The following is a 26627-nucleotide window of genomic DNA, read 5'->3' on the forward strand; positions in this document are numbered from 1 at the left end:
TTCATATTTTCAATATTAATCTCAAAGTTCAATTTAATATCCAATCCAAACACACACGACTGATTCAAATGAAGCAAGAACAACCATAAACAGTGAGAAAAGCAAGCAAGAAACATAATTCAGAAATAAAAGCAGTATTTATGTTGCCATCTCTTTTAATTGAACAGTAACTCGATCGATAAGAATAGCGATTAACATGCATATTCATGGCCATTTCAGATGAGATGGCACCCTTTTAGTTTCATATGGAAGTCTGAATGGGAGGAAGAGAAGGCTGGCTGCTATGTCATCGGCTTCTCGAGGACGGTGGATATGTACCACTCGTTTTTCCCGATGCCGCGGTCCACCTTCCGGCCAGCGTTCCACCGGAGCTTCCGAAATCCGATGCGCTCGAACATGGGCGCGTAGGTGGCGTTGAGCTGATGGCCGAGGCAGAAGAAATGGTCGAGCCAGAAGACACCGCCCGGCCGCAGCACCCGGTAGATGTCAAACAAGGCGAACTCCAGCATGGCGTCGGGGATCCAGTTGCTGAGGACGTGCATGGAGTGCACCAGGTCGAGCGTGTTGTCGTAGAACGGCAGGCGGTGCGCGACGCTGATGTGCATCGCCACCAGTCCACGCGAGGCGATGAAGTTGTTGAACGGCCCGTCGAAGTTCATGCTGCTCGTCACCACCGTCACGTTCCGCTCCCACATCCGCGCGGCGAACGTCCCCGAACCGCCTCCGATGTCAAGCCCCACTCGGATCGTCCCCGCCGGCTTCATCGCCAGCACCTCGTCCATGGCGTAGGCAAGCTCCCCATTGCCATACAGCCACCTGTGCTTCTCCCTCCTGGACAGGTAGAAGCAATCCTTGCAATCGTACGACCCCTGCACCTTCCTCCGGTTCATCAGGCACGAGTAGTTCTTGCAGGTGTACGCGTCCCACGTGATGCTCGTGTCCGCCGGAATCGTCCACAGGCTCTCCGGGAGCGGCGCCGGCTCAACATACCCCACCGGTGATTTCGGGTGACACCGCCGCCGAGGCAGGGGCTCGCATCCCTGCAGCATCAGCCGCTGCGAGAACACCTCGTCGGAGGGGCACTCACCGCCCACCTCGTAGCTCATGTACTTCACCAGCTCCTCCTCGTGCCGGCGGCAGGCGGCGCCAAGCACGGGATACAGCTCGTCGGAGTCGATGTTGTGGTTGTACCCGAGGGGGAACTCGTGTGGCCCAACTACGAGTTTAAGCTCGCCGGTGAGCTGGCGATCCCACTTTTCCAGGTCCTCGTCCGGCGACGCCTCCTCCCGGTGGGCCTTGCCGATTTCCGTCAATGTCGTCTCGAGCAGGGAATTGGCGTTTGCCAGCAGCTTGCTGAGCTGCGACACCTGCGACTGGCTGTCGGACAGCTGGCGCTGGGTGGCGTTCAGCTCCCGGAGGAGAGTGCTGGAGTCCACCGTTGGCGCCACCCAACCGGAACTCCTGGCAAAGGTATAAACGGAGAGCAGATTGGTTGAAACCACCAGCAGTAGAATCTTCAGCTTGGAGCTCATCGGGCTCTTCGCGTGGCTTGGCTTCAATCTGCGGTGTTCATCCTCGATACCCATCTCTGCATAACAAAAAATTGGATTCTGAAATGGTGATGAAGAAGAATAGCAAACATAAAGCAAGACTTATTGGGATTGCGCGATTCAGCACGTGATTCTATAACGAGTTTGGAGGAAGCATTAAATGCCGCTTCCTGACACAAAGTCAACTCTCCGATCTCGCGCAAGAGGATGCTCTCGCCACTGGAGAAGAGAAGACAAGTCTCATTAAATTCCTTTTAATGGTTAGGAGTTTGATCTATTTATCAACGGTGCCTTGGTGGGACTCGGGATCCAAGATTTGCACAACTGGTGACAGACATGGTGAACTCGGCCTCGATAAAGTCGACACAAAACTTTTCCTTCCGGACTCGGGATCCAAGCTCTCTGTTTTCCTAAAATAGAGCTTCCTGTCAACTTTCCTTCCTTTTCAGTGATTATGAGGAGCTCTTGGACAATAGGAATTCTGTTCATCTGCATTGGGCCTTACCTTAATTAGTTAGATTCGTTCTTTATAGAGAACTACTTGCGATCACAACAAACATTTGTTTAAAGTGGTAGAAATACTTAGAAATATCTAATTAATAATGTGTTTATAAGAAGAATTAAACATAAATGTGTTATCTACATGTAAGAGAAGGTGATGCTCTTCACATCAGAGGACGAAGCAGCAACAGCAAAATTGGAGGTGGAGGCATTGGAGGGAGAACTAGTGGAAGAAATACTAGTGATCGATGCTACAAGCCACAGAAGTACCAAAACACATTTCTGCACTGAAATATATTGATACAAAATCTCTCCGGCCATTCTCTTTTGAGTCTGTAATTTCTGTTGTTTTCTCCATTCCGTGACCCTCGACAAACTCACACTGATGTCCCCTTGCGTGAAGTATAAGCAGAGATATTTCACCTTCTTGGATTCAAACAAAAGAAACAAATTGGTATATCATTCTGGAAGAGATATTATTCAAGCAAACCTCTGTGCTTTCGTGTTCCTTGGTGCCTCTGAAATATGTGCCCCCTCTATTGCTTCAGGTGGGGAGTTGGTCCGCTAGTTTCGAGCAGGTGAAGATATAATTGGAGCAGATCAGATACTCGTATCTACTACAACCATTGAAGTGGAGTTAGATGATTTATGAACATCCTACTTCCTTGTCAAATTGTTCTTGTACACTCAGAAGTCAGTTTCTCACCATATCACCAAACCTGCTAATTAATTGCAGGAAACAGCAAAAACAGATACAGAAGGATTAGTAATGGATGGATGAGTATTTTTAGCTTAATTAGTATCATGTTTTATATATAAAGAAAATATAATTTGAACGTCAACAATATCAGCACCAGTGGTCTAGTGGTAGAATAGTACCCTGCCACGGTACAGACCCGGGTTCGATTCCCGGCTGGTGCATCGGTTATTTTTTTCCCGCTTTTTCTGCGAGTCAGTCCCCTCCGTTACGAGGCACAGCGCGTTTTTAATTCATCATGATATCTGCCAGCTATTGGGATGAGCCAGAGGAATATTTGTGCAAAAATATAAATTTAATAAAATTTATTTGGATATGAAAGACTTCCGATTTCCAAGTGCACATTTAGATGCAATTAAATTTAATTAAGTATATTTTAATACTCTAATAATCAGTTGGATCGATTAGTCTCCACTCTATATATATATATGATTAAAAATCAGACTGACTCGGTCAATATGCAGGGAACGGAGCAAATCTCGGCTTCTTTTGCAGGTTACTTCACTGGTTTATGGCCTAAATATGTGATTCGCCCACTAACAAACACAAGGCAGAGTTTAATTTAGTAACAGATTGGCATAATAATGTTTGTTACCTTCAATTGTACTCATTCAACAATATCCACAGATCTTCAGTCAAAATTTTCACTTGACAGACAAGAGCCAGAAAACAAGAACCTTGCATGCATCCAACATCCATGGAAGAAAAGGCATCAATGCTAAAGTTTTCAGGGACTGAACAGATGGGACAAAGCCAGATAATGGAATATATATACAACTTTTCGAACTCTCTCACAATCTGTATATGATATATCATATGAATGTTGAAAGAAATCCTATATATATCAGTTATTTTTTGGGGGTAGTTTAGCTTAAATTCATTTTTTAAAAACTCAAAGTTCAGCCTAGAATCAGTAGTTTAATTACCCAAACAGAAAAGGATCGTTTTTTATAAATTCCACCATTATAGTTGCAAACAAATCTGTGCATCAGGATTTCCATGCGAACAAGTTAAGATGCAATCAAGTGTTTGGCAGAAGCCGAAAATGGTGGAATATAACAAGCCTTATATGGCGCTCAATTCGGTGGGAAATTATCAACAAGTCAAAAGTTGGATTGCCTAATTATAGGTCGTAACTTGTTATATATATATTTCCAGTGGAAAGAAGGCAGAGAATTTTTTCCACTCACTTTTACTTAACTTTTGACTTCGAGATTCACTTCTAATTAGGACCGCATTTATCTCCTGCTTTGCCGGAGGCTTCTAAATTGCGATCGTATCTAGCTAGGATTTAGACTCGACATTGATAACTAACTTTAAATAGTTTCAGTTTCTTTATGTGCACGTGACTTTATGATCAACTTGCTTATTTGAATGGTCAATTTTCAGTTACAAATCAAATTCCTCACGAAGAAATTAATTATTTTGATTTCCACGAAATTCTATCGAACCATGTTCCACGTCTATAAATACCTACACAAGTTAATTAGCATGATCATCGTCAGTTCCTCAGGAACAAGCTCTCGTCTCCTGCTTGAGGAATTAAATTAAATAGCCAATTCATGTCTCAACTCAAAAATACCGTCATTCTTCTCCTTCTGACGATCATCTCCACCACGCGCGCCAATCCAGGCGAGGTGCACGACATCGTCGACTATGGTGCGAGGCCCCAACCTCGGTTCGACTCATCCGATTCCTTGCTCCGCGCATGGGCCGCAGCCTGCGCGTCAACCGGATCGCCGACCGTCAGTGTTCCGGCGGGGAACTTCTTGGTCCGCCAAGCCACCTTCGCTGGCCCCTGCAAGAGCAGCAAGATCACCGTTCAGATTGGCGGCACGCTAGTCGCGCCTTCGGGCTACGGCGGCGAAAAGTGGATCGTGTTCGACAACGTAGAGGGGCTATCGGTATACGGCGGGACCATCGACGGCCGAGGCGCGGCCTTGTGGGCTTGCAAGGCCGCCAGTGGTCGCCACTGCCCTGACGGCGCCACGGTACGTTCGGATTTAATGCCTAATCAGTAACTGAGTAAATCTAAGCGACGCACGTTTTGGGTTTAATTGCGTACGTGCAGTCGTTGACGATCATGAACTCGAAGGACGTGGTGGTGAGCGGACTGACGTCGGTCAACAGCGAGAAGTTCCACGTCGTGATCCACGGATGCGAGCACGTGAATGTGCACGGCGTGAGGATCTCGGCGCCTGGCCGTAGTCCCAATACCGACGGCATCCACGTCCAGATGTCGAGGGGTGTCACCATTTCCGGCGCCAGCATCAGGACCGGCGACGACTGCGTCTCCATCGGACCCGGCACCACCAACCTCTGGATAGAGCAGGTGACCTGCGGCCCAGGCCACGGTATCAGGTATGTACGTACGCATCAGGGTCGATCGCCAGCTGTTAATTTGCATGCATAATATTAATTGAACAGATAATAATAATTAATCGTCATGGAGAATTGTCGATTTATATTTATATGCTTGTTGCAGCATAGGGAGTTTGGGGAAGGGGTACGAGGAGATGGGGGTGGAGAACGTGACAGTAAAGACGACGGTGTTTACTGGAACGGAGAACGGGCTGAGGATAAAGACGTGGGGGAGGCCGAGCGAGGGTTTCGTGAAGGGGGTGGTGTTTGAGCACGCCCTCATGCAGAACGTGCACAACCCCATCATCATCGACCAAAACTACTGCCCCGACCACAGAGGATGCCCTGACAAGGTCATTAATTAATTAACTTGTCATCACCTTGTATCTTTCATCCAAAGACTAGAAGAGATTTTATCTTGCTCGGACTTTAATTTCTTCTGCAGAATTCTGGCGTCAGGATCAGTGAGGTAACTTACAGCGACATCCATGGGTCGTCAGCGACGCCGGTCGCCGTGAACTTTGACTGCAGCGCGAGTAACCCGTGCACCGGAATCGCGTTGCAGGACATCAAGCTCACCTATGGAAGCGCTGCGGCGGAATCATGCTGCAAGCACGCCGACGGCGAGGCCTCTGGTTTGGTCGTGCCTCCAAGCTGTCTATGATGAACGCCGCCTGCACTGCATGCAGCGGAGCTTGTACATGGCTCCCGTATGTTAAAGATGAAATAAAAGTCTCATTTATCACATATTTAATTTCTCTTCACCAAAAAAAAGAAAAAAGAAAAAAAAATAGGTATTGTCGTCGTAGAAACTGAATGAATATATAATTCAGACTAAGCGTCTGATTCTTATTAAAATGTTAAATTTTCAATTCGTGACTGCAACCTGGTAAGTCATTCTAAACAAGAAATATGACCGCTAGCTATTTCTGAAATTAAAAAGAATTCAAACGCATCCTTAATATTCCACACTCGCTCAGCAACAACCAGAGTTAAATTTCTGAATTACCACACCTGATCGGCAAAAGAGCCCTGCAACTTAGTTTTCTCCGCATGGTGTTTGCTCCGAGTTGCTTGGGATTTGCGGCGAGAACTATCAGCTAGCTAGTGCTTCTGACAGAGCTGGATGTACAATATCTGCAAATATCACACAAAGCAATCACGATCTATGAACTCAATAATAATTCAATAAAACAAGGCTATTGCTTTTCATATGATTCGTGCAGAGAGCCATTAAAATGAAAATGCTAAAAAGATTACAAAATTTTCTAAACCTGAAGAGAAATCGTCGGCATCGACGATGCAGCTATATATCTAAATGTTCTGTCATTTAGAAGAAGAGTACAAAAAAAACTTGCCTGAACTAGATCCTTTTCCTTCATTAGTCACTTCACACATCCACTAGCTAGATATCATGCATGTATTTCTATCATTTTTAAACCTCTGTAGGGTACATAAATGTTGGCTATATCTAAGGTTAGAGCCTTTGTTAATCAAATTAGAAGAGAAAGGAAGGTTTTTTTTAAAAAAATAGCTTGATTCTTCTGTGCGTGGTTATAGATATACTTGTTATCTATAGGGTATAGATATTTTAGGACCATAAAAAGGATATATGACACTTTATAAAGGGATTGGCCCAAGTGTTTTGTCTGTTTGCACTTATGTTCTTGAAGATTTCCAATTTAAACTCTCTCTCTTTTGTTCTAATTCAAACCTCTTGTGTGTGTGTGTGTTCTAATTTATAGTCTGATTGATACTCCGGTCGAAAACGCCGATGCCTCAAGCTGTCCGCGAGGGTTTGTACCCCGCCTTTAACAGCCGGTGTCAGAAACCAGTAGCAAGAGACAACGCCAGATTTACATGTCTTCCCTTCCTCGTTGCCGTCGCCACCGTCTCTTCCTTTGCCTTTTTGTTTGACGCGTCACTCATCTTCTCGAGGAAAGCAGTGATATTGAATGGATTCTTGGAAGAGCAACGGAGGTCAAAGCGCTGCATACGGTGGCGCCGGAGGACTGAACGATGGGCTTCCGGCCGCCGCTGAGGTGGGCGGAGAGATCAGCCTGAGTCACAACCCTGGCCTGGCGGTGCACTGGTCGGCGGAGGAGCAGGCCATTCTGGAGCAAGGATTAACCGAGTGAGATTCGCTTCGACTTTTAGCTAATCTTGAATTTCCTTTCGGGCAATGGATTAATTACTGATCGTGTTGTCTCTTTTTCTAAAAAGTAGTGCCCTGAGAATTTGCGAGTGTTATTACAAGCCAAAGCTCATGTTATAATAAGGTTAATTCACTGCTTGCAGATTTGCATCAGAACAAAGCATTGTTGCCTATGCAAAAATTGCATCGAAACTGACAAACAAAACGGTTCGGGATGTAGCCCTGCGTAAACGGTGGATGATTGTAAGTCTCATAAGATTAATATATATATATATATATATATAGGTTCCTATCCTATTATTTAGTGTATGCTTTCAAATGATAATATTCATATATACGACTATTGTTGGCTGTTTATCAAATGAGTTTCCCCTTTCTGTTTCCTTAAACCTTGAGAATTTTGTATTAGCTCATCAAAAGGTCTTCGAAAGCTAATTATGCAGCAATCGATTAGCTATTATATAGGAAAACAAGAGCTTAGAACTTCTTATTAAATTAAAGTATCCTTTATGTCAAAGGCAAATACATTCAGACATGTACTTAAATCTATTTCACGTATCCAATAAATGTTATCAATACATTCATCAAATCAAATACTATTTAGGTGTTTCTCTGCCCATAAGTACTTCACTCAACTTGTCTAATGAAAGGATGAGTTATATGTGTTACCTTGTTTAGTGCAACTAATTGCATCTTGATACTTTTGGTTCACCATTGACTAAGAAACATGGTCATATATATTTGAAGTAAATTCAATCAGAAATGAATCGTTGCCCTTATATCCCTTTGTAAAGACAAGATAATTTGCAAACCTCATGAATAGTCAAAGGAAAAAAAGTGGATTTACAAATTAATATAAGAAAGATTTAGCTCAGAAAAGATTTTGAATGGTGAAATTTTCTGAAGCTTTACCTTCATAAATCATTCATAACAGAGCCCAATGACAGAGAAACATCCTTGTAGTTTGGGAGTATTTATAAAAATATATATACATATTTGTTGCTTCGTATAGTGAGATTTTGTTCTCAAATTGGCCTCGTGTTTCTTTGTAGAGAAACACACATCAGAGAATGAAAGATGACCGAGAAACATCGTATAGTGCAGCTAGCAAGAATGCAAAGGTATGAGTTGATTATACTTGCATAGCTATACTAAATGGAAAACTCAGCTTCTTTGACATGGCTCAACTCAGGTCTGTTAGTTTGGGCAAACCTGATTTAATATGATGATTTTGATCAGGACTTGCTTAAAATAAAGTACTGCAATGTACCAAGTAATTTAAGAATTAATGTATGCCTGACCAATTTACATTGTATTCTTATGACTATTGTTTTTGCTCGATTATATTATTAGGTCAGCAGTACTGAAATATGATTTATTATACTTATTCTTGTATGTTAGTTTAATTATTTTTCTTTGAATTTTGTATCCTTCATCTCTCAAGTGCACTCGGTCATGTAAACACCCTTAATTATATATCATGACGTATCTACCCATGCAGATTTCCTCACATGAATATTAAAGGGCCTTGACTCGTAGAGCTGATGGATATATATGCATCCTCTCGAAGTTTCGCAAGGTTCCAAAGACTGAAGTTAAAGGGCCTTGATTTGAGCTACGACTACGTGCGTGCATGCATGGCTCTGTCATTAATTATATATATATTAACTTGTGCAGAAAACTAGGGCAGCCTGCCATTTACTGACTTGCTTGAAGTTTATCCAAATCCAAACCAACTACGATATCTTGGCAGATTATTTGACTTGACTCGATTTGATTCGATCTCATCCGAAGCATGTCACCAGGCATGGAGATGGCTCGAGCAGTTGCACCTCAATCTTTGAATTTTGGAAGAGAGAGAGAGAATAACAATTAAGTTAGTTCTACGCGCACAGCCGAAATCGCAAATGCCGGCGGCGCATTCATCGACGACAAAGTTCCATATTTGTCGTTCACAATGTTTATTTTGCATGTTAATTAAAGAAAAAAAACATTCGGCAAAACTCGTTCTTTGTATCAATGCAATTATCAGAGGGCACCAAGAAAGTATATATGCTCCTAGCTAAGTGTTTTTTTAGCACTTGTTGTCACCATTTCGTCGATCATTTGCATCACAAATCGATTAGGATGGGATGGATGCTCTCTTCGTACCAAGAGAATCAAGAAATCTAACTATAGTTTAATTGTTTTATATCATGGATCTCTTATTATTATTAGTATGAAGACTAATCCTTATTTATCGATTATAATATTCATCGAGCAATCTAATTACTGTCGTCTGTTCCTGCCTCATTTTTACTCTATGTTCATGGTCAAACGATGCAAATCAAACGCACCATTAAATCAAGATTGCATTTAATGAAATCTTCCGCAATTTCCACGGCATGCAGATCAAATCTTATGGCCCTCTTCTAACTCCCTTTCATTCACGATCGAGATGGACAATTATATTAATGAGCCACGTATTTTGCCTGCGTGCAATTCAATCACTCAATCGATTCGCCGCCGCGAGACATTAATGATTCCTGTTTTAATATCATTCAATTAATCAAGCAGTCCTCTTTGGAAGGGTATTCACAAATTAATGTCCCCATCGGACGTCTTTAACACCTTCACTCTTTTTCTTTTTCTTTTTCTTTTTTGTGTGAGTGCTTGTAAATTCTAATTCGTGCGTTAAAGAAAGCATGATTTTATCAATTAAATTCTTCTTAATTTAACTGACCAGAGAATATTACATTTATTCGATGGAATTTGTAAATAAATAGATTTCCCATGCCAATGCAGCCGTATATATGAATGTGCAGCGAGCTTGTTGTTGTTTACCGCGATCCCCTCGGCGGTTGCATCATGCATCAAGCACGCCGGCCGGATTCCCCCACCGCCTTTGCAGTTGTTGATCTTGCATATACATCTCGCGAAAACCATGCAACCTTCAAACTTATAAAAAGCTCAGCTTTTAATTTCTATATATATATATATATATAGAACATATTAATTAATACTTGGAGGCCGATCGAGTTGAAATATGGAGGACTAAGGAACCAGATGCCCTCTCTCTGCTACGTATTCAAAATGCATGGATGGAAAAGGATAAGAACGAAATCCATGCCGTTCTCTTCCTAGCTATAAATGCACGCATCTTTCACCTTTATCTCACTTCGAAAGCTAACCACTGTCTTTTCTTTAAAACTTGCTCAGTTCCGTAGTTAATTTTCGGGTGCTAAATATGGAGGTGTTGCATTTCTTGTTCGGCATCTTCGGTGGGTTAACTCACAGATTCTTCTTTAATTTCTTCTCTTGATCTCTATGACTCTATCTGTTCCTTGTTTAATTCTTGCATGTCAATTGATCAGGTAACTTGACTGCCCTCTTCCTGTTCTTGGCCCCGGTGTAAGTCTCTCCACCCTCTCTCTTAATTTTCGCCCCTGTTGTTTTTTCTTCTTTGTTTTATATGACTAGATTACGTTGTTTTTCTGAGAATTCTAAGAGTTTTTTTTTTCGATTGATTTCGACTTTTAGAGTCACTTTTCGGAGGATCATCAAGAAGAGATCGACCGAGGATTTCTCAGGAGTTCCTTACACCATGACCCTCCTCAATTGCCTCCTCTCCGCTTGGTATCATCTTTTTCTATCGTGATTCTTGGTTTTGTTTATCTGTAACTAACTGAATTCGCGTCTGTTTGTGAACTAATGAAACTGGAATTAAGGTACGGGTTGCCGTTCGTGTCTCCGAACAACATCCTGGTGTCGACGGTGAACGGCGCCGGCGCGGCCGTGGAAGCGATCTACGTGGTGATCTTCCTGGTGTTTGCACCCAAGAAGGGGAAGGCCAAAATGATGGGCCTCTTGGCCCTCGTCCTCTCCATTTTCTCCTCCGTCGCCCTCGTCTCCCTCCTCGCCCTCCACGGCCAGCGCCGGAAGGTCTTCTGCGGCTTCGCCGCCGCCATCTTCTCCATCTGCATGTACGCGTCGCCTCTGTCCATCATGGTGCGACGTAATTAATCAATAGTACTCAATCATATTTCACGTTAATTAATTAGGATATATAGACTCGATCGGAACATCCAATTAATTCCGATTGGAAATTGCAGAGGCTGGTGATCAAAACGAAGAGCGTGGAGTACATGCCTTTCCTTCTCTCCTTGTTTGTGTTCTTGTGCGGCACATCGTGGTTCGTCTACGGCTTGCTTGGCCGTGATCCTTTCGTCGCTGTATGAGATTCACCAAGACTCACTCTTAATTTGTTAATTAAGCCATGAGATCTGTTTGAGCGTAATTAATTAAATCAAATTAAATCTACTAATGCTGGGCAGGTGCCAAATGGGTGTGGAAGCTTGCTGGGGGCCATGCAGCTGATACTCTACGCGATTTATAGGAACAAGAAGGGTGTCCCCGGCGATTGTGGCGGCGCCGGCGACGGAAACGGAACGACGTCGCCGCCGGAGATGAACGGGAAGCCCACGAAGAATGCCCCTCGATCACACCACCCCATGGCAGAAATGGTATAATCGTCACTTAATTAGCAGAAATGGTTTAAGCTGCAAGTTGATTAGTTCTTCCAGTCTCTCAACTGTAGAAATTTAAAACTTTTAGTGGCTTCATTTTAAATAAGTTCTATAAACTCTTTGAAATATTTGACTCTTCTATTTTATGTAAAGATCATCAGTCATTTCATTTCCTTTAATTTTTCTATGAAAACTGAGACCTGACCTGGTCTCCACGAAATAACAAGAACTCCATTAGGTCATATTTGATTCATTTTAACAAATAAAAAAAGGATTATCAAAATGGGAAAATAAATATTAATGCATGATTTATCTTTAATAAAATTTTGAAAAAAAAAACAATTTAAATATTTACTTTACATCTATTTTCATCTTTTTTATATTTAAGATATTTTTTAAAAAAAAATCTAAATGAGAAAGGTCTAGCTAATTAATATCGTAGAGTTCTAGAAGGTAAGAAATTATAACATTAATATATTCCTGTTAGCCGCTATTTTAGTTGCTCAGCATTGAATTCATATCATTCTCCCAAGTCACATCGTATGGCGAACTTAGAATTCTGTTTAGAGGAGTAAATTAGCGTTGATTTTCAAACAAAATTTTAAAAATGTTTTATAAATTCTTTAAGATAAGGAAAAAAAAGGAGAAAACGGCTGAATAATACATATTTAAAGTATATTTTAGATAAGATGGCGCGTGAAGGGATTTTTTAGCAACATTAATCTTGAATATCTTTTAAATAAAGTGGATGTTCATGCATAGTAAAATATACTCATTTAATTTTACAACTTATGTAAAATTATTTAAAAATATGTATGTTCATGCATACATAGCTTAATTATGCACTGGTTTATAAGTCTCTTTTGTTGGTCTATATCAAATTGGTCATGTTTTCTAAACATCATACTTTATGCTCCATTTAATTATCTAAAGCCAATATCCACATTTATCATAGAAACCCATGAGATTAGTGTGAAAGCCATTCCACGGTTGCCATGATTAGATTTGATTAATTCATGTATTCTATTTGTTTATGTCACATTGTGTGCCAAAGCCACTTAGCCATTGATAATTACAATGATCCATAATTACAATCAAGTGACAAGTAATTAATGTGAATCTACTTAATTGAAAAATGTGTGTCACGAGAGTACAAGGCTAGAATTATAGGGATAAAATTGAGAATAAAAAATTGGATTTAGGTACAAATGTAAATATTGGCAAATCGAAGTCCACTTTGAAACACCTCGATTCTTCGTCCTCGATCCACCTTGAATCGATTCACCGACGTGAAATCCCCCAATTTGGCCCCCGTCTCCTCGTTCCGATCGTCATTCTTCGCCCAATTCCCAATTTGATCTCTCCCGTGGCAAATCCGAATCCCCAATCTCCACCCTAATCCCATCGATTAATTAGCAGAAGCGGCGGCGGCCATGGATTGCGAGCCGGAGGAGATGCAGTTTCTGGGCATGTTCGGCATCTACCAGGAGGCTGCAAAGATCCTCGTCCGCTGGCGTCGCCTCTTCGCCCAGATCGGCAGCGCCCTCGTTCTCCCGCTCTCCTTCCTCTTCTTCGCCCACATTGTCATCTCCCGCCGCATCTTCACCACCATCGACCGCGACGAGACCGTTCTCGACGACTCGCCCCCAGGATCCACTTCCGAGTCCTACGCCCTCAACCGCCTCTCGTCCGACTGGTCCTCTTTCCTCCTATTCAAGGGCGTCTACCTCCTCGCCCTCCTCGTCCTCGCCCTCCTCTCCACCGCCGCGGTCGTCTACTCCGTCGCCTCCATCTACACCGCTCGTCGTGACCTCACCTTCCGGAAGGTCATCGCCGTCGCGCCCCGAGTCTGGCGCCGCCTCATGTCCACCTTCCTCTGTGCCTTCCTCATCCTTTTTGCGCTCCACTCCCTCGCCATCGCGCTGTTCCTCGCCATCATCCTCGTCACTATCGACAGCTCCATCGCTTCCCCCCTCCTCGTCATTTTCGTCCTGATCCCGCTCTACGTCGCCTCCCTCATCTACATCAGCGTCGTCTGGCACCTGGCCAGCGTGCTCTCCGTGCTGGAGGACGCTCGCGGGCTGGAGGCGATGCGGCGGAGCCGGCGGCTGATCCAGGGCAAGCTCCTCCTGGCATGCGTCATATTCTTGAAGCTCAACTTCTGCTTTGGGTTGGTGGAGTGGGGCTTCCGGCTGCTGCTGGCCAAGTGGAGCAGCAACGGCGCAGGGTTCAGTCTGCTGCTGTCCCTCGTGCTGCTGTTGCTGCTGGGCCTGGTGATCCTCTTCGCCCTGACGGTGCAGACGGTGGTCTACTTCGTGTGCAAGTCGTACCATCACGAGAGCATCGACAAGACGAACCTGGCGGATCATTTGGAGGCGTACATGGGGGAGTACGAGCCTTTGAAGTCGCAGGAAGTGCAGATGGAGCAGCTGCGGGTTTGATTTCTTGAGGTACAAATTGCATCCTCCTTCGGAATTGGACGAATGTCGATGATTTTTTTAGAAGTTATATGATTTTTCACAAAATATATCCATGCGAGATGAATTTTTTTTTTAAGAGTGAATTTAAAGCTTCAATCTTTGTTTACCTTGAAGCGAAGATTGTTAACCTTAAAGCGAAGTTAGAAGAAGAAAGGAAAGAAATCTGATCTTTGACTTTCCAGTTCGATCAACAGAAGTCAGAGCTCAGGGGTATTTTAATTCTGCTTGGTCAACTGCTTAATTTATGTTTCCTTAATTAACCTGCAGTAACTGACGGTCATGCTGAAGCCGCAGCATTTAATGCTAGGTAGCCGTCAACAACCACGCTCTGATGCATCTTCTACCAAACAATTTCTCCTTTAAATAAAAATATCTGATTCAATCATGAAAATTAATCTATTAATGTCTCAGAAATATTGAAGCATGCTGCACCTAACTTTTGTATCGGACACGGATGGATGGACTACTTCTCGACAGTTCCACATGCCTCCCCATTCTCCCTCCCTTGGCTTATCATTCAGAGGACAGATCCGGTAGGTGGGAAATGATAACAAGGTAATCAAGAATGCACAGAATTATTCATTACGAGTCTGTAGATATATTGTTGATTGAAGGTGCATTAATTGGGACAATCTATTTTGGTTTTATTTAACAACTGCAGGCTGTCATCTATCGCCAAAGATGATAAAATCAATATAACAAATTTTAATTAAGTTGTTTTACAGTGTACACCATGACGACACGTTTATCCAGACTGTGCAAAATAGTCGAACTGTGCAAAATAGTAAGCAAGCAGAAGTCAGAGCCCGCAAGTTTTGTAAAAAAATCATGATTTCAGGTTGACAGAATGTCATTTTTTGCTTGGAAGAATCAAACGCTGCATAATTGATAATTTAAGTCAATTCGGTTTAGGGGCCATAGTAATCTAACACATTTCCAATGAGAATAGAGTCGGTACTTGTACGTCACGATGTTCTTTGACAACAACTTTAAGCTAATCTATATATGTTAATGATGTATAAGTTGTCGTTGCTTTTTTATGAAAGAAATTTTAATTAAAATTCCTCGGTTACATCTCCGTGAAATATGATGATGACTACGACTACGAGATAGATTAAGTGATGGCTAATTAAATTATTGCTTGCCAACCAATGCTTATCACCTTAGCCTTCCCGATAGGAATTAAACACAATTTGTCAGTGACACGTGATTTATTTATTTGCAGTGTGAATTTTGTGGTTTTCTAAGGATGTCCTAACCCTAACCCTAAGATAGAATTGTGCATTCACGTTACAAAACCTCAACACGTGCTGAGACCTAGATTGCCACCCTAGCCCTAACCCTAACCTTAAGATAGAATTGTGCATTCACATTACAAAACCTCAACACGTGCTGAGACCTGGATTGCCAGCCTGAACTACGAGTGGAATTTCTGTCCTTGCCAAGCACGGGAAATTGCTTAGCGGCCTTTGGGATATAGCTGAGTTTGTTGTGATGGAACAGATTTGTTATAGAAGAGGAGAAAAGTTTAAATTTTGATTTTTCTTTTCCGTCATGATCAACTATAATTTCTCAATTTATCTTTTCACAGATGATCATCGACCGATCGTAGGACCGTTGAAATAATAAATTTCATCTTTTCGATAAGAAATTATTTAGCGAGCTTCTGTTTTGCAGACGACACACATCGGTAGTACCTAAGTACTCGATTAACACAACTGATCATACAGATAAATGTCCTCGAAGCATTGATGAAAACAAAGTTGACAAATCTGAGCACGAGAAGTACTCAAGTAGCCTGCTGCTCTTCTCTGAGAGGCCGATAAAAGCTACCAAAGTTGTGGCCGTAATTGGTGTGGCAGCTACAGGCCTCGCTCGCTCGGTAACCGAGATGGTAACAGAAGCAAATCGTTCGGGCATGAACAGACACCGGAGCGGCCTCTGCTTCCGAAAGCAAATCCACCGACGAAGCGGAGGAGGACTTGGGAGAGGCGTGAGGAATGTTAATGGCGAGGTTGAGGTCGAGGCCGAGGATGGGGCTGCTTCGTTGTCGTCGCCGTCCTTGATCTATACTAATGACCCCGCTGCTCTGCCCGTCTTGAGTGTCTTCTGCCGAGGACTCGTCTTTGGACAACACTAAGGCCGTTCGCCGGTCGGACGAAAGGGAGGAGCGTTCGGAACCTCCGTTGATCGGAAGGTGTGTTCGAGGGTCCAGCCCTCGAGCGATGAGTTTGCGCTTGATGTGGGTGTTCCAGTAGTTCTTGATCTCGTTGTCGGTTCTCCCGGGTAATCGGCCGGCTATCACAGACCATCTTCATGAGGACACAAAACCAACTGTAAATTTATACACTCTGTTCCGACAAATTAAACAAACGCTGCTGAAACAGAGGAGAAATTAAAGACTGCGGCCTACTTGTTACCGAGCACGCCGTGGAGTTTGATGATGAGCTCGTCCTCTACCTCGGTGAAGTTGCCGCGCTTGAGGTCCGGCCGGAGGTAGTTTATCCACCGGAGCCGGCAACTCTTGCCACACCTTTGAAGACCTTCAAATGTATACAGTAAAGCTACATCTGTCCATAAAGAAGAAGCATCGATCACTGATATTAAGCAAGCTAAGCTAAGGAGACCTGCAGCTTTAGGGAGAGATCTCCAGCAGCCTTCGCCATGGGCTTTGATGTAGGCAACGAGCAACAGGTCTTCCTCCTTGGTCCATGCTCCCTTGTTGGTGTGCTCCTTCTCGCAGCAAGGAGACCTGCCCATGATTGCTGCGCACAGAATTGAGAGACGGAGGAAGGCCTCCCTCTTTATATTATAGGAATAGGAGGAGATGAAGATGAAGAAGCTACCACTCTCGGTCGCTATCATCCTTCTTTATCGCCCTCCCTTTTTATTTCTATTGGTTGGTTCCACTCCTCGATCGATTGGTTGGTCCAGTCCTCTCGCAGGAGTCGCTACCAGAGACCGGTGGTTGCCAGGATACGGTAGGTGGCGGCTCGACCTTTACAATTACTCCGCCGATGGTCCATTACTTTCCCACCCTCTCTCTGTTCTCTCTATCTCTCCACGTTTTGCACTAACCAACAGTACGATCCACCTCCACTTCTTTATGGATTTCTAGAATCTAAAGATTGTGCTGTTTGCGGTGAGCATGGAGCTGCGCACATGCGCATTTGGTGACCAACCTCATTAATTACTTGGTTTAATTATTTTAGAGGCGGATAAACGAGTAATCCCCTTTTAATTAAGGTAATCGAATCGATGCTGAGCTTGTGGAGGAGAGCGGCGCTTAGCCGTCATTCCTATCGATGAGATCTGACTTTGAGAAGAAATACTAAAAAAGGGAAGGAATGTGGGCCCGAGCCCGAACTGCCGCAGACGGACCGATTGTTCTGGGTGAAAATTCAACGGGCCAATCTATGAAAAATACGTCATCTTCTAAAAATGTAAAATTATTTTCTTATGTATTGACAATTCTTTAGTGAATGCCAAATAATTTATTTATTTTTTATTAATTTGCGGACTTTTAGCTTCTCACGAGTTCGATGGGGTTGAATGTCGTGGTCATTGCAAAATCAGCAGTGGTTTGGAAAACCAGAACAGATTTATAAATACAAACCTACTAAACCAAATTAATTTTAATACGAACAAGAGATCGATTACCATTGCGGCATTGTTACAAGCAGAGGAGGAGGACGGAGGCGGAGACCATGAAGCCGAAGGTGCACACGAGGAATCCGAAGTGCAAGGCCCAGTTGCGCCTGAACTTGCCCAGGTAGCTCTCCGGCGCCTCCTGGTAGTGAATCTCCAAGTCTCCGGGCCCCACAGGCGGCGGTTCTGCCCCGGCCAGGGCGGCGGAGGCGAACCGCATCTTCACGAGCTTGAGGCGGTCGGTGGCGAGTGCGAGGGTCAGCTTGTGACAGCAGCGCTGGTACTTGAACCTGTTGGTGCAGCGCAGGGTCTGGGCGACTGCCACATAGAAGGAGAGGTGGGCGAGAGAGAGGAAGCCGATCGGAACCCACGAGTGCCGGCACTGGAGGCGCGATGGCGGCGCTCCCAACTCTGCCGCCAGCACCACCGCGAGGAAGAGGAAGAAGAGCTGGAAGAGGCGCCACAGCTCCTTCTTCTGCGCGTCTATCTCCCGCTTCTTTTCCATTGTCTTCTCCAGGTGGAGCTGCACGATGCTGTTCAGCATCTGGATGGCCGACTCCTGCGTCGTCGCCATAGTTCGTTTACCGATCTGCCACCAGACTCGTACTGTGGACCGCCAGTGGCTTATATTGAATTCTTGATGTGATATAGCTGTTTTGTTCTTATGCATTCATGTGACAACTTTAATCATGATGACGATTCGTATCGTGCAACACGAGGTCCATCTTTGTCATAACTCTGCAATAAACTACGAGATGAGTCATGGCTTTGATATTTCCCCCAAAGGGATTAATTTCGTGCGTAAAACGATAAAAATTCGCTGACCGCATGAAATGGAAGGTGCGCCAGTTGTTGACCACCGCCCGATTCTTATTTTGGAGAAGCTTAGAGACCTTTTGAGTAGGGTTGTAAACAAATTAAGTTTTATTTATGATATTTAAATTTATTTGATAAGGTAGTCAAAGTCAAGATAAATTTAAATAAATTTTATGATATTTAAATTTATTTGATAAAGTAATCAAGTCAAATAAAATAAAGTCTAGGGCTTAAAATGAATTAAGTTTTTAAAATGATTATTTAAATTTGACTTGATTATTTTATGAGTTTGATTTGAATTTAGTTCGTTTGAATGTTATAGAGTTCTCAAGTAAAGTTTATTTGATTGTTTGAAACTTTTATATTTTAAGAATGTTTGCTTGGTTATTGAATTTAATAATATAAATTTATTTATTTATTTTATTTTTTTTTTGTTTAACATGTTGATAAGAGTTTTATTGATGAATATGATTTATAAATATTGTTCATGAATATTATTCACGAATACTGTTTATAAATATTATTGATGAATATTAATGAGTTGAACATATATATGTTCAAGCTTATTTATTTAATTTAATGAGTTATTTAAACTTATTTATTTAATTGATTTTGTATGTATTGATCGAACATAAATAAATTCTTACCAAGTTGAACATCAAACTTGTTCACAAACGTTTGATTCATTTACAGTCATACTTTTTAGTATGTTGCATGGTCACAAGCCCTTTCCTTGTGCTGATGGAGCAGATGTGCCCTATTGGGCGAATTGGAGGAAGACCGCTTGTTTTTGAGTTAGTTGAATCCAAAGCCTAGACATCTAAATTATAAAAAAAAATAATACAAAAAACTATTTTTCATAATAAAAATGTAAACAAAGCCAAAACGCACTAAATTTTGAATTAGAAAACAAATTGTAATATCTACACATAGGAATCATGAATATCACTAGAATCACAAAAAAAATATTTTTCATAAATTCTATGTACTGTATCTTTGAAATATCTAGAAACTAAAAGGAAAATAATCACAAATCCAAGTAAATAAAATCATTAATAGTATATTAAATAAAATTATCAATCCTCTCTAACTATTCCTTATCACTACTTTGTACTTTCAACAAATATGTCATAGACAACCATTTAAGTAAAAAGTTATTATTTATTATCCACTGATTACTTTTGATTTTTTTCCAATTAATATATTTTTTGTTCAATTAAAAAATTAAACAAATTTATATTAATCACCTTTCCATCTTAATTTTGTTTCCTTTGGTGTGGGAGCCCTATATCTTGGGGTGTCATGGGCTATGTATGGCCTACAAGTCGCAACCCCACGTTCAACCTAAACCTTTGCATGGGCGGTAGGACACATTTACTAGTGAGTCATGTTCGGTGTGACTCATTTGCTAGATTTGACTAGTTACCACCATAGTGCCACCACAAACGATAAGACGAGATAATCATACAACAAGAATTAGATTGTCTCATAGGGCATATCATACGTCCACAGTGCTCGAACTATTGATGACGCTGATCCGTTAAGCCAGAACCATCTTTACTTTCCAATTTATCTGATGGGCATGCAATTCATGGAGTCAGATCGTTTAATGTTAGAATTAGTTGGATCTTAGGATACTTGAATTAATCTATCATTAACTCAACATGAGATTACTAATCTATCTCTACTGGCTTAGTACACATTTACACTTGGTAAAAAATTCCTTAGTTCACAATTTTTTTAAAAAATCTTGGTATATGGCTAAACATTTAATCCCTATAAAGGTTGTCATTTACTAACTTCAGGAATTATCATCATTTTACAAAATAGAGGATTTTTTAAATGAAAATTTCCTTTTTCTAAGACATTTTATTATTATGTTATAAATGACAATTTTTGTAACAGCTGTAGACAGCAACGTACAGTGCAAATTCTTACACTGAAAATGCATGATGAAATTAGTAATTTCTTCTTTTACTTAACAAATTATGGCATACTAATTTCCCTATTTATTGCTAAAATTCAATTAATTAACGTAACAAAGCAGGTGCCAAACAAGGACGAGATGTCCATGAATTGTTTCATTTATTCATTTTCAAATTAAACTGAATATTTGAACATGCATGTCGTCCAATTAAAATTCTGTGATTTTTTTTAGACAAAAAATTAATCGCAAACTGAGTCGACAAACGATGAAAGCATGCATGACTGGATTAACTTCGACTCTTGGAAGTAATTCATTGTTCTTAATTGGATGACAGCGTTAACGCAATTAATTTCCACCAAAAATCTCTCTGGAATTGCTGCAACTCGCTTTGGCTTTTGAATTCAAAGAAAGATGAACAGAATTAGTACGCTGGGTGAAGAACTTATCGATAAAATAAAGAGAAAGTTTATTTCTTTTCCATCTTTGATTCGCGCTTGCAATTATTTCCACGCGTAACTTTCCTTTTTTCCCACATCCTGATTCAATCCTTGCGATTTCGAGATTGCGTAATTCATCCTCCCAAACAAAACCTACCGTAAAAGAAAAGGAAAAAAATCAGTTTTTTTCTTTAAATTTACTGTAATTCTTTTCTTTTGTTGTTGGGTACGTTTGATATGAGCGATGAATCTGCAGGAAGACAACTGCACTGCCAAAAAAGACGTTTCCTTTGGTGCTCTGTGCTCTGTCTGGGTTTTAGATGAGGTATACGATTCGATGAGTCGGCGCAATCTGTGATGCATGCACTTCGCCTTTGCTCTGGTGGTGGAGATTTCGATTCTTATTCTGATTCTGTGAGTACCATTCTTTTTCTTCTGGATTTTGATCTTTTTGCTTTTGAGTTCTATCTTTTGACGTTTCTCTCGGATTTTTGTATTGGTAACGATCTCTGATGAGAGCAGTTGTTTGGAGGTTTCAGGAATCCGTGAGTGCACCAATCTTTGATGGTTTACACTGATCGATATTGAGTGTTCTTGCGCCGGCGGCACTCGATCTGGTAATGGGGTATCGGATTCTGATAAAAATCCTGTTTTTGTGTCTTCTACTCGCCGCCTTCGCGGCGGCCGCCCGTGGCGCCACCGACCCCGGCGACTACGCGATACTCGACAAGTTCCGCAAGGGTTTGTCCAACGCGGAGCTTCTCGAGTGGCCCGATGACAACCAGGACCCCTGCGGCACCCCGAAGTGGCGCTACATCTTCTGCTCCGGCAGCCGCGTCACTCAGATCCAATCCAAGGGCTTGGGCTTGATCGGCTCCCTCCCTGAAGATTTCAACAAGCTCTCCATGCTCGAGAACATCGGCCTCCAGAGCAACCAACTGAAAGGGCCTCTTCCCTCCTTCAAAGGGCTCTCCAAACTCAAGTACGCCTACCTCGACTTCAACCAGTTCGACTCCATTCCGGCGGACTTCTTCTATGGCCTCGATAATTTGCAAGTGATCAATCTGGACAAGAACCCCTTGAACGCGAGCACAGGGTGGATGCTTCCGCCGGACCTGGCCAATTCGGCTCTGCTCACCAACTTGTCTGTGTCGACTTGCAATCTCGTCGGCCCGCTTCCTGATTTCCTCGGCAACCTGCACTCCTTGGGCCTCCTCGAGCTGTCGTCCAACAGCCTCACCGGCAAGATTCCAGAGAGCTTCTCGGACCTGCCGTTGAACACCCTGTGGCTCGACAACAACAAGATGGTCGGACAAGTTCCTGCCGGTTTGGCGAGTTCGCCGCAGCTACAATCATTGCATTTGGACAACAACGCTTTCATGGGACCGATCCCAAAGGTGACCTTCGATGATTTCACATACTCTGACAACTCATTTTGCCAGTCTGTGCCTGGAATTCCTTGCTCGCCGGAGGTGTCAGCACTCTTGGATTTCCTCGACGGCGTTGGGTACCCGCAGAAACTTATGGTCTCCTGGTCCGGCAACAATTCTTGCACTGCTTTGGGGATAACTTGTGCCGGTGGCAAGACTACTGTAATCAACTTGCCTAATTATCAATTGAACGGCACCATCAGCCCATCACTCGGGAACTTGGAAGCACTCACTGAGATTTTTCTTCAAGGCAACAATCTCACTGGCACGATCCCATCAAGCTTGACTAAGTTAAAATCGTTGAAGTTGTTAAATCTTTCTTCCAATAGTATTTCACCTCCTTTTCCAAAGTTTTCCAATGCAGTGACAGTCATTCTCGATGGAAACACACCTGCTAGTAGTAACTCATCAGATACATCTGGCTCTTCAGGCGGTTCATCTTCTTCCAAGTCGAAAACTTTGGTCATTGTTATTCCCATCGTAATTGTGGTTATTATTATCGTGCTTGCTATTCTGATTCTATTTTACTGTAAAAGATGGAAAAAGAATAGCTCTCGACCAGTTAGCATCGTTGTTCATCCTCGGGATTCTTCTGATCCCCATGGACCAGTCAAAATCACAGTGGCAAATAGCGGCAACAACAGAACAGCAGCTGGTAGCGAGCATTTTAGTGTGAATAACAGTGAAGGAACAGGCGCACATGTAATTGAAGCAGGAAACTTGGTAATATCGATCCAGGTTCTTCGTGATGCTACTAGAAATTTTGCCCCAGAGAATGAGCTTGGCCGTGGAGGATTTGGAGTTGTGTACAAGGGAGAGTTACGTGATGGAACTAACATTGCAGTCAAAAGAACCGAATCTCTAGCGCTAAGTAACAAAGCTTGGGATGAATTCAAAGCTGAAATTGCCGTTCTTTCAAGGGTCCGCCACCGTCATTTGGTATCAATATTAGGCTACTCCATGGAAGAGAATGAAAAGCTTCTTGTGTACGAGTATATGCCACAAGGGGCTTTGAGTAAACATCTTTTCCATTGGAAAGAGGAGGGATTGCAGCCTTTGTCGTGGAAGCATCGGCTGCACATTGCATTGGATGTTGCTAGGGGACTCGAATATCTTCATAGATTTGCTAATGAATGTTTTATTCACAGGGATTTCAAGTCATCTAATATACTTCTCGGCGACGATTATAGAGCTAAAATTTCAGATTTTGGACTGGCCAAACTCGCCCCTGATGGGAAACATTCTCTCGCCACTAAACTTGCTGGAACTTTTGGGTATTTAGCTCCGGAGTATGCTGGTATGTTATGCAACAATTTTGAATTTTACATAGAAATCTTGTCTTTTATATTTATAACAATTTTAACTTCGTTCCATGGTTGAACTAGCGACTGGGAAGGTTACTGTAAAGGTGGATGTGTTCAGTTTCGGGGTGGTGCTAATGGAGCTAGTGACTGGTTTGAAGGCTCTGGATGGGAGTCGCCCCGAAGAAAGTCACTACTTACTGACTTGGTTCTGCCAAATGAAGAAGGAGGATTTGAAGGCCATCATCGACTCGACGCTCACGCTCGCCGATGATACCTTTGATAGCATTTGCACAGTTGCAGAATTGGCAGTTCAGTGCGCTGCGCGAGACCCCGGCCAGCGGCCCGACATGTGCTATGCAGTGGCTGTGCTCGCTCCGCTCGTTGAGAAATGGAAGCCTGCCGATCGCAATGAGGAGGACTATCTGGGAGTTGATATGTCGAAGCCTCTTCTTCAGATGGTGATGGGATGGGAAGCATCTGATGGAAATTCCGACATAAGCTTGACCATCAATGACAACAGCAAGGAAAGCATCCCTACTGGAGTCGCAACATCTTTTGCATTATCCGGCAGGTAAAAGAAGAAGAAGAAGAAGAAGAAAGCAGTTCAGTGCTTAGTTCTTAAGCAAGTTCCCTGAATCTTTGATAGTGTGGTTTTACTTTGTCTTTGACTCTGAGAAGTCATTCTTGCGTTGGAAGTTCAAACCAAATCTGACTTGATAAACGTTTTGGTTACGGGCTCGAGTGTTTAATTAGTTCCTGTTTGCATCTGGAAATGTAAGAATTTCGGTAGTATTTCATGGTTTGCATTTGTAACACAAAGTAGTCGTCTTCTTCGTGACGATGATAGAGCAGTATCAAGTTATTCTTGATCGGGAAACGGCCATAATCGATTAATTCCACACGCCAAAATCGGCCCTCACCCGCCATTTCTTTATAGTTTATAAGCCACACCCCTGCCGATGCCCATCCCACCCTCTGCCTCTAGTGTTCGATCGCCGGCGATGGCGGAGAAGAGGGACTGCGGCCACAACTACTACGGCGAGTGTGAGCAGCGCCGGATTTACCGCCGCCTCGTCGCCTTCTTCCTGCTACTGATCGCCCTCGTCCTCCTCGCCGTCCTCGTCGTCTGGCTCGTCCTCCGCCCTACCGGTCCCCGCTTCTACCTCCATGACGCCTCCCTCGTCCAGCTCAACCTCACAGCCGACGCCGCCTTCCTCACCTCCGTCCTCCACGTCACCCTCTCCTCCCGCAACCCCAACGACCGTATCGGCGTCTACTACGACCGCCTCGTGGCCTACGGCCGCTACCACCGCCAGCAGATCACCACCGCCACCGTGCTTCCCGCCGGCTACCAGAGCCGCCAGGAACGCACCGTCTGGTCTCCTTACCTCTTCGGCGGCGCAGTCCCCCTTGCCCCCGACCTCGCCGGCGCTCTGTTGCAGGACCAGCAAGCGGGGTACGTCCTCCTCTCTGTGCGAGTCGACGGCCGCCTCCGGTGGAAGGTCGGCACGTGGGTCTCCGGCCGGTACCACCTCCACGTCAACTGCCCAGCTTTGCTGGTGCTGGACGCCGGCGCCTACAAATACGAGTTCCAGCACAACACCCGGTGCAGCGTCGACATCTGATCGACTCCATTGAAGACTTCCCGCTTGCTTAAGAACTACGTACTCTCACATGGATACCATACTAAATTCCATGGCTGTAACCATTGTTTTTAGAATCATAATGAACAGAGCTTCAATATATCGGTTAAATTGATAAAACGAAATAATAATAATAATGTTCATCTCCTGCAATTCGATTTTAGAATCATTGATCTGTTCACGTCTACTTTAATTTAATTAGAGAGGAAAGGAGGAGAAAATGGCTTATCAAAAACAGAGGAAGAGAACAAAAAACTTTAAGTCATCGCTCTTATCAAAAAATTAGAGATGAGTCATCGCTCTTATTTTAAGTAGAAGTTGGATTAGTGGCTTCCCCACTAATGCATTCATAATCTCCAACTCATTTAAATACTTTGATTTTTTTTCTTCTATAAACAAAGAGGATTAGTTAAATTTATACAAAGAGAAATTTATTATTCATTCATTTGAAATTATTATTTTTTTAAAAAAATTGTTTTAATCGATCGATTTAACCGATTGAATGATAGTGGGAGTGAATAACAAATTGATTCGATTGAAAAAAATAAATCAGATATTATATAAACGAGTAAAAGCTAAAAAAATAATTATTAAAAACTATCAAAAATTACAACCTTCCTTTGAGAATCAATGCATGTTTGTGTAGAACTTCACTTTTTTTCATCAAAAAATTGCAAAGATAATAGTGAAAAGTCATGGCAAATGCAGAATCGTTGGCAAATGCATGAATGGCGGTTGGCAAATAAATGGTTTAACGAACGTATAATACAACTGTCGAAAAATCCTTTCTGAACTGTCGACCTTATTCATTTTTTTTCAGTTGGAATATTCCAAACTGAAATTTGCTCCTCCCTAATTATTGTTCTCAACTGCCCCAGTGACTCTTCATATTTTTATTTATTTTATTAATTAAGATTTTATAGCAGAAAAGAAAATAATATCCTTGCACCATGCTAGAAACTCACATTAAATAACTATATTAATTTTACAAGTCCTAGCTACATATATAAATAATATAAAGGAGATTAATTTCTCAAAACCAGATTAAATATTTATGCTATTAATATGCAATTACTAACAAGAACAACTCTATAGAGAACTCTCTATATATAA

General features: G+C 42.6%; 8 protein-coding genes and 1 non-coding gene across 11 annotated transcripts; 6 read left to right on the top strand and 3 right to left on the bottom strand.

Annotated features, from left to right (window-relative positions):
- Positions 1-218: 218 nt before the first annotated feature.
- Positions 219-1586, bottom strand: LOC141842197 (putative methyltransferase At1g29790). Its single transcript, XM_074730422.1, has one exon. It carries the CDS (start codon positions 1584-1586, stop codon positions 282-284), a length of 1305 nt encoding a protein of 434 aa, XP_074586523.1. The 3' UTR covers positions 219-281.
- A 1315-nt stretch (positions 1587-2901) lies between these two features.
- TRNAG-GCC (transfer RNA glycine (anticodon GCC)) lies at positions 2902-2972 on the top strand. The gene has a single exon. It is a non-coding gene; the product is annotated as a tRNA-Gly (tRNA).
- A 1364-nt stretch (positions 2973-4336) lies between these two features.
- LOC141841177 (polygalacturonase-like) lies at positions 4337-5833 on the top strand. The gene is made up of 4 exons (XM_074729308.1): positions 4337-4799; positions 4880-5169; positions 5294-5522; positions 5615-5833. Exons 1-4 carry the CDS (start codon positions 4371-4373, stop codon positions 5831-5833), a joined length of 1167 nt encoding a protein of 388 aa, XP_074585409.1. The 5' UTR covers positions 4337-4370.
- A 4664-nt stretch (positions 5834-10497) lies between these two features.
- On the top strand, positions 10498-11954 carry LOC141840021 (bidirectional sugar transporter SWEET1a-like). Its single transcript, XM_074727904.1, has 6 exons — positions 10498-10584; positions 10678-10714; positions 10844-10939; positions 11032-11311; positions 11416-11535; positions 11638-11954. Exons 1-6 carry the CDS (start codon positions 10551-10553, stop codon positions 11830-11832), a joined length of 762 nt encoding a protein of 253 aa, XP_074584005.1. The 5' UTR covers positions 10498-10550; the 3' UTR covers positions 11833-11954.
- A 1308-nt stretch (positions 11955-13262) lies between these two features.
- Positions 13263-15077, top strand: LOC141840020 (uncharacterized). Of its 3 annotated transcripts, XM_074727902.1 has the most exons (4): positions 13263-14279; positions 14429-14616; positions 14721-14864; positions 15035-15077. In XM_074727902.1, the coding sequence occupies exon 1, from the start codon at positions 13263-13265 to the stop codon at positions 14268-14270; it is 1008 nt and encodes a 335-aa protein (XP_074584003.1). In that variant the 3' UTR covers positions 14271-14279; positions 14429-14616; positions 14721-14864; positions 15035-15077. The 3 variants fall into 3 exon arrangements, with proteins under 3 accessions (XP_074584003.1, XP_074584002.1, XP_074584004.1); XM_074727901.1 differs by lacking the exon at positions 15035-15077 and having other exon boundaries at positions 14721-14933; XM_074727903.1 differs by lacking the exon at positions 15035-15077 and having other exon boundaries at positions 14492-14616; positions 14721-14933.
- A 957-nt stretch (positions 15078-16034) lies between these two features.
- On the bottom strand, positions 16035-17098 carry LOC141838000 (myb-related protein 308-like). Its single transcript, XM_074725376.1, has 3 exons — positions 16937-17098; positions 16723-16852; positions 16035-16621 (listed from the first exon to the last, which is right to left on the bottom strand). The coding sequence occupies exons 1-3, from the start codon at positions 17067-17069 to the stop codon at positions 16099-16101; spliced, it is 786 nt and encodes a 261-aa protein (XP_074581477.1). The 5' UTR covers positions 17070-17098; the 3' UTR covers positions 16035-16098.
- An 884-nt stretch (positions 17099-17982) lies between these two features.
- Positions 17983-18531, bottom strand: LOC141837199 (uncharacterized). Its single transcript, XM_074724642.1, has one exon. The coding sequence runs from the start codon at positions 18529-18531 to the stop codon at positions 17983-17985; it is 549 nt and encodes a 182-aa protein (XP_074580743.1).
- A 3202-nt stretch (positions 18532-21733) lies between these two features.
- On the top strand, positions 21734-24710 carry LOC141839311 (receptor protein kinase TMK1-like). Its single transcript, XM_074727034.1, has 2 exons — positions 21734-23864; positions 23953-24710. The coding sequence occupies exons 1-2, from the start codon at positions 21758-21760 to the stop codon at positions 24444-24446; spliced, it is 2601 nt and encodes an 866-aa protein (XP_074583135.1). The 5' UTR covers positions 21734-21757; the 3' UTR covers positions 24447-24710.
- A 162-nt stretch (positions 24711-24872) lies between these two features.
- On the top strand, positions 24873-25612 carry LOC141841530 (NDR1/HIN1-like protein 1). Its single transcript, XM_074729703.1, has one exon. The coding sequence runs from the start codon at positions 24873-24875 to the stop codon at positions 25494-25496; it is 624 nt and encodes a 207-aa protein (XP_074585804.1). The 3' UTR covers positions 25497-25612.
- The last annotated feature ends 1015 nt before the right edge of the window (positions 25613-26627 follow it).

The sequence above is a fragment of the Curcuma longa genome, chromosome 11, assembly GCF_044706935.1.
Source record: "Curcuma longa cultivar G26 ecotype Majalengka, Jawa Barat chromosome 11, ITB_CL_G26_1.1, whole genome shotgun sequence".
Taxonomy (NCBI): Eukaryota; Viridiplantae; Streptophyta; class Magnoliopsida; order Zingiberales; family Zingiberaceae; genus Curcuma; species Curcuma longa.